The 6,144-nt window shown below is 31.7% G+C and overlaps 1 protein-coding gene across 2 annotated transcripts; it reads right to left on the reverse strand.

The window, feature by feature from the left end:
* Window positions 1–380: 380 nt before the first annotated feature.
* On the reverse strand, window positions 381–4,285 carry LOC111288149 (myb family transcription factor MOF1-like). 2 transcript variants are annotated; one of them, XM_022878920.2, is made up of 8 exons: window positions 4,008–4,285; window positions 3,774–3,881; window positions 3,488–3,665; window positions 3,296–3,372; window positions 3,108–3,144; window positions 2,351–2,498; window positions 1,865–2,129; window positions 381–789 (listed from the first exon to the last, which is right to left on the reverse strand). In XM_022878920.2, the coding sequence occupies exons 3-8, from the start codon at window positions 3,612–3,614 to the stop codon at window positions 496–498; spliced, it is 948 nt and encodes a 315-aa protein (XP_022734655.2). In that variant the 5' UTR covers window positions 3,615–3,665; window positions 3,774–3,881; window positions 4,008–4,285; the 3' UTR covers window positions 381–495. The 2 variants fall into 2 exon arrangements, with proteins under 2 accessions (XP_022734655.2, XP_089614999.1); XM_089758873.1 differs by having other exon boundaries at window positions 3,488–3,655; window positions 4,008–4,148.
* Between the last annotated feature and the right edge of the window lie 1,859 nt (window positions 4,286–6,144).

Raw genomic sequence — 6,144 nt, forward strand, 5'->3', positions numbered from 1 at the left:
TTAAAATTATCACATGTTTACAATGTTCTAATTAAACAAAAAATTAACATTATCACTCAATGAACACATCAAAATTCATAAATCTACTTGTGATTTTAAAACTCCACCATTTAACAGCTTATAAATTTAATTAAATATATAAATATATAATCCTCGATTTCAAATAACAATCCAATCCTAATTATATAGTTTTTTTTACAAAAAAAAAAAAAGAAAAAGAATTGAAGTCTTACTAAAATTTATTTTTTGAAGAGTGTTAACTAAATCAATTAAATTTAATTTTTAATTTTTAATTATATTCATATTTGAGGTTAAGAATTTGGCTTTGATTTTTTCCTAACCATAAAGTTTTAGTTCTTATTTTTTAAGGAAACGCAAATTCCAGTGAATTCAAGTCATACATTCTAAAACCAAAACCTGGATGAGCTCCAAAGCTAAACCATAAGAACATGATTAACCAGATATATTCATGAAAGGGAGAAAATAAAAAAAATATTAGTTGCCACAAAGAGCAATAGATAGATCTAAGTTTATACTATGTTGGGTGTAGGAGGAAGAGCCCCAGCAGTCTTCATAGATAGACCTTGAGTATGATGAGAATGCCTCGCTGCTGCTGATTTCACTTGTGGAAGAAGTGTTACTTCTGTTGGAAGATGGATGATAATGCAATGACAGTGACAATGATAATTCGCAGCCACCTTCATTTTCGTCCCTTACATTACCTTGGACATGTTTACTGTCTTGCTCCTTTGCATGTTTCTGATACTTTTCTACTTTTACCTTGGCAACCTGAGACAAAGAAAATTCTGGTTTAATGACTGCTAAATGCAATTTCATGAAACCCTGAAGGCCACGGTCCATGCACAGAACATGTTTCAGATATCAGATGGCTGAAAATTCCTGGGTGAATTTGATGGAAATAAACAGTCATAGAATAGTGAAACATTTGTTGCCTCAAGGCAATGGATTTTCCTGTAAGAACTATAGTAAATACCTGTAAAAATAGATAAGAGAATTAAAAATTGAGTCGAGATAGGACAAATGTTTACCGCAGAATCAGATGGAAGGGAAGGAAACCATGAAATTCAATAAAGTAGCAGACCCACCGCTTTTAATCCGTACAGATCGTTGGTTCTAAAAAGGTTATGTCTGGTCCAAAGCAATAACGCTTTCATTTCTGAATTTCCATTCTGACCGCCCCAAAAAGGGGGGCCCCCTATTCATTAGAATTACAGTGGACTAATGAATGTAAAAACTCTATCAATCAGAGAGCTTCATACAACAATTTTTTAGGTCATTCCTGGAATTTCAATTAAATGAAGGGTAAAGAAAAACTTTTTAAAGCAAAATGTAAAAAAATAATAATAATTCAGTTTAGCATTGCATTTCTAGAAAACATTTTTTCTTTTAACCTAAGATGTAGAATAACAACACCAGAAAAGAAAAAGAAAAAAAAATTAAATAGAGACAATTTTTAATCCTTTTTGCCTACTTTCATTCATTCATTTTTTCTCTTTTTCTTTAGCATCGTCCTAATTGAGAGGAAACGAAAAGGTTATAGCCTTTTTGGACTGGTTTTCGTTGTGCCTTTCATGAACTGGTGTTGAAGTGAAAACACTATGTGACTAGACCTGTTGTAAGGCAAGTAGCTAGGCTCGGTTATTGCCTGTTATCACTGGTCATAAGAGCCAGTGAGCCACATTGTGTGTGGAAACTAACCATACAAACAAGACACCTTCCAAGAACAGGTTCGAATTTAAAAAGTTGGGAAGCAAAACCAACATTACACTCAAGCCTCAAAAAGAAAAGCTGGCAAAAGAAACATATCAGGGAGAGAGACAGAGGACGGGTTTTTCTATTGTACCTTAAGGAAATCAGATTCTCCCGCTGAATATTTGAAAGGGTTGAGGTTGGAAAGATCATGAGGAAGAGAGAAGGTTGTGGTAGATTGACCCTGAGAGTGAGACTGGGTGTGCTCCCGTATGAAAGCACCATTACCTTCCTTTATTCCCATATGCATCGCCATGGTCTGCAGATAATCATCAAAAGCATACGGATTTGAGACTGTCTCACATATTCCTTGACCGCATTGCAGATTCTGATCAGAGATTGAACTCCTCGTCTCGATTCTAGCTCCAAGGGGGGTAAGAAAAGGAGCAAAGAAATCAAACAAAAAGAATTTTATAGGAAAAAGAAAAAGTGGTATCTGAAAAGAAAAGATATACAATCTTTTTTGGTTTGTTTCTTGCACTACACTATCAACTTTATATATATATATATATATATATATATATATATATATATATACATTTGAAAAGTCTGTACCCATGAGAGATAAAGCTAAGCTGACCTCTTTGAAGGTAGTGGACAATAGGTCAAATGAGAATCTGATTCTTCAATGGGCTTCGAAGTTGAGTGAAAACCAATACAATTTACTTCATCAACACATCCATCATGGTTCTCAAAAGATTGTCTTCGTTGATGGGTTGAACCCCTATCTGTCATTGAGACACCCAACACACCAACAAGTTCAAGGTAAGAAATAAATCCTTCGTATTAATAATTATAATCATGAAAAGAAGAGTCAATGAAATTTGGGTTTTACCCACTGTTAGTTTATGATAATATGAATGCATATTCATGTTGGGAATAAAGGTAAAAGGATGTATGCAACTTTTCATGGTTTGATTTAATTCAGAAAACATTGAGAAACAGCTGCAGTCAAGTAATTGAGGGTATAGGTTTCATCAGACATACCAATAGTAGAAGATTTGAAAGCAAACAAGTTAATAACTGTTCTCATCTATTTTGGTATCAAGTGAATAAGAGAGAAAGGATAATAAATGAAGTGATACAATCTACTCTATGCCAAAAACTATGCAAGGATGGGAGTATGATCTTTGATTTTTAACTCCAAAAGACAACCATTAGAGGAAATCATCATACAAAATCAGCCTTTAATGCAAAAAACACACTGATGAATAATCACAGCTCGATAGTTAAAAATTTTAAAATAGGAAAAGGTATTTAAAAAAAGAAGTTTTTGAAGGGAGATTTAAATATATTTGAGTGCATATGGGGAAAGGAGCCAAAAAGAGCCAAGATACCTTGTCTGCCGAGATCACTTCTCATGCTCCGATACATCTGATTAGAAGGAATGGGAACCCATGTGAACAAAACGATCGAAGGAGACACAAAGATAGGGGATTGAAGGCCAAGGAATCAAGAAAAGGGAACAAAATAAACAAATCAAAACGATAGAATAAGTAAAAGAAAAAAGGAAAGGGAGACCAACCTGAAGGTGGCTTTTCACATGTGAAATGGTGAGTCCTTTCACATCCATCAGTTGAAGAACAAGTTTTGGCGTAGCTTCTGGCAGAGACGTAGAAGCCAACAGAAAAACCATTATCATTAATATAGCCTCAGCTCAAGAACACGAAGATCATGAGAAAGAGGAACAGAAGGAATCAACAAGAAAGGAACTTACTGTCATGACCACCAAGCCTTTCGATGGCATGAACAAAACAATGATGAAGTTCAGGAGTCCATCTTAAACGAGGCACCTTTGATCTTATATACTGCCTCACTGCACCGCTCCTCCCACAGCTAACCATTTTTACTCCTTTTCTTCAATCTCCTCCAAAATTCTTTCTTTCTGTAAAACCCTTTGATAATTAAAAAAAAAAAAAGCCTCAAATGAGTACTCCAAAATCACTCGTTTTTGCTCAAAGGTATATCCTTTCAAAACAAAAAACAAAGCTTAATAAAAATACCTATATTTCAGGTTTTCGTGCTGTTTTTTAACTCCTGGTTCTTTCAATCTTGTTGGAATTGTCTAGGTACATAGCAGCAACAAAGGCACAAAGTGCAGGAGCAAAGGCCTTGAAGAAAAGCAAAAGAAACAAGGAAATGTAAAACAAAACAGCAACCAAAGGACAGAGAGAAAGAGAAAAAGAAAGATCACGAGAACAGGAAGCTGTAAATTCCTTAAGGAGCACTGATCATACCTGCCTGATACTGGCTTTGTTCTGTTTCTATACTCTATAAATCTCTGCACATTTCCAGAGATAAAAATCAAAACCCAAAATAAAAAGAACTGAAAAAAATGAAAATCCCATCACGAGTTTCTGATCTGCCTTCCCTTAAATCATTTCCCCTACCCAACTGCCTTACTTTGACCTTTGCTTCTTTCTCTCAAATATAGGGCTATAAGCTATATTTTATGAAAAAAAATATTTATATATTATTTGTATTCTCTAAATTGTAATATTGCCAACGTCGTCATGATCACAAAAAGCCCCATGAATATATATATAAATAAAATTTTGCTACTATTTTTTTTTCTAGGAACAGATTTTATTTTTCCACAAAAGACAGGGACACGGTAGAGGACACTCCTTTAACTGTACTGCCATAAATGGAAGCTAGTACCATTTTTGCACGTACATATATTTCCAAAATGACGGATTTAACTTCGTTTAGGTACGAAGTAAGGTAAATTAATAATTTTTTATACTATATAAAAATAATATAAAATTTTAAATTTAAATTTTAATAAAAATATATTTTTTATATTTAATATGTTTATAGAAATTATAACATAATAATTTTTTATTCAACATAAAATATGAATACAGTAATTATAATATATCTAAATTAAGGTTTTATGAGTTATTAATAGTATTAATTAGTACTTTCCATTTGGGTTGTGCCCTTAAATGGCTAGCCCATGAGGGTTTAGGTTTTTTTTTCTCTCTTTTTTCATTGATGAAAAAATTTAATAATACAAAAAAAATCATTTATTTTTGTGAAATATAAAGGTCAATGCAGAATATAGGATGTATTAATAACGTATTTTTTCATTCAAAATGACACGTGCCTTTTTGGCATTTTTCAATTCAAGTAACTAGAGTTGGGTGGTGTATAACTGTATATTTAACAATTATAAGTCAAAATACAAAAATCTTATTAACAAATTACAAAATTAAATTACAAAGTATATACTCAATTTTGATTAATTTTAGGGTAGATGTAAAGCTGAGCAAGAATTAATATTTAATTTAATTAATTTATATAATTATTTTTAAAAATAATATTTAATAATTTTAAATTTTATAAAAATAAAATTGTAAATGCATATCATAGAATATTTTTTAAACAAAACCAATAGAAGATTGTCTCAATTGATAGAATTATTTTTCTCAACGTAAAAAATTTTTAGTTCAAGTTTAATTAATAATTTTTTATTAAAATTATTTTGAATATATAATTTATAATTATTATTTTTTAAATTATCAAATATAATATATTTTATTTTATCCTAATTTAAGAATTAAATAATTTCTTTACCTTGAATTTTAGTTAACAAATACTTTTTAAATATATTAAAATATAATTTTAAATAAAATTTAAAAATACATATGATCATCTTATTAAAAAAAAAAAAAAGAAAATCCAGTGCACAGATGTACCATTAAAGTTATTATTATTGCAGAAAAACCCCTAAAATTGAGTGAAATTAGAGAGAAGGGGAAATTAAATGAAATTCTCTCGCTGGGGGGCGCCTGTCTGGGCGGAGGACAAAACGCATTTATAAAATGAGCAGGGGCAGCTACACACAGCCCCCTACTTCTGAATCCTGATGAGGACTGAGAGAATATCCATATATTTTCTGCTACCCAACCGAAGATGGAATTATCATCACACTGTTCTTCTGCACATCCCCTTGGCTCTCTTCTTCAAAATTTTCTTCCTTGGGATGAGCGCTGTAGCTCCTGTCACGCTCATTCATTGTCCCGGTTTACTGCTACACCTTTTTTTTTTCCCTTTGGTCTCAATTGCAATTGCTAGTAAATTCAAAAGATAGCAACTGCAAGTCTGCATCATTTTTTCTTAGTAATTGTTTCAGCTGTAGGGTGGCTCTAGCCTTCCGACTGTTTGCCATTATTAGATCTTGGCTATAAACCCACACCACATTTCGTCTGATCAGCTTTGAATTGTATAATGTAATATTTAGGCTCCATTTAGATTTCACCCCATGTTGGGTGAGGTACTCGGATTTACTACGATTAAATTTATCGTTTTTTTAATTAAATATTAATTTAATATAATTTTTTTAATTATAATTATAATAATTTTTTAATT

Source organism: Durio zibethinus, chromosome 4 (genome assembly GCF_047325235.1).
Source record: "Durio zibethinus cultivar Kanyao isolate XHJ-2024 chromosome 4, ASM4732523v1, whole genome shotgun sequence".
Taxonomy (NCBI): Eukaryota; Viridiplantae; Streptophyta; class Magnoliopsida; order Malvales; family Malvaceae; genus Durio; species Durio zibethinus.

What these genes read in the sequence shown, in the direction of transcription:
- LOC111288149 (XM_022878920.2), bottom strand. Translation starts at nt 3,614, where the DNA reads ATGGTTAGCTGTGGGAGGAGCGGTGCAGTGAGGCAGTATATAAGATCA. An exon ending in AAGGCTTGGTGGTCATGACA is followed by an intron (nt 3,373 to 3,487) that starts GTAAGTTCCTTT and finishes CGTCTCTGCCAG; the next exon opens with AAGCTACGCCAAAACTTGTT. An exon ending in GAGAATCTGATTTCCTTAAG is followed by an intron (nt 790 to 1,864) that starts GTACAATAGAAA and finishes TCTTTGTCTCAG; the next exon opens with GTTGCCAAGGTAAAAGTAGA.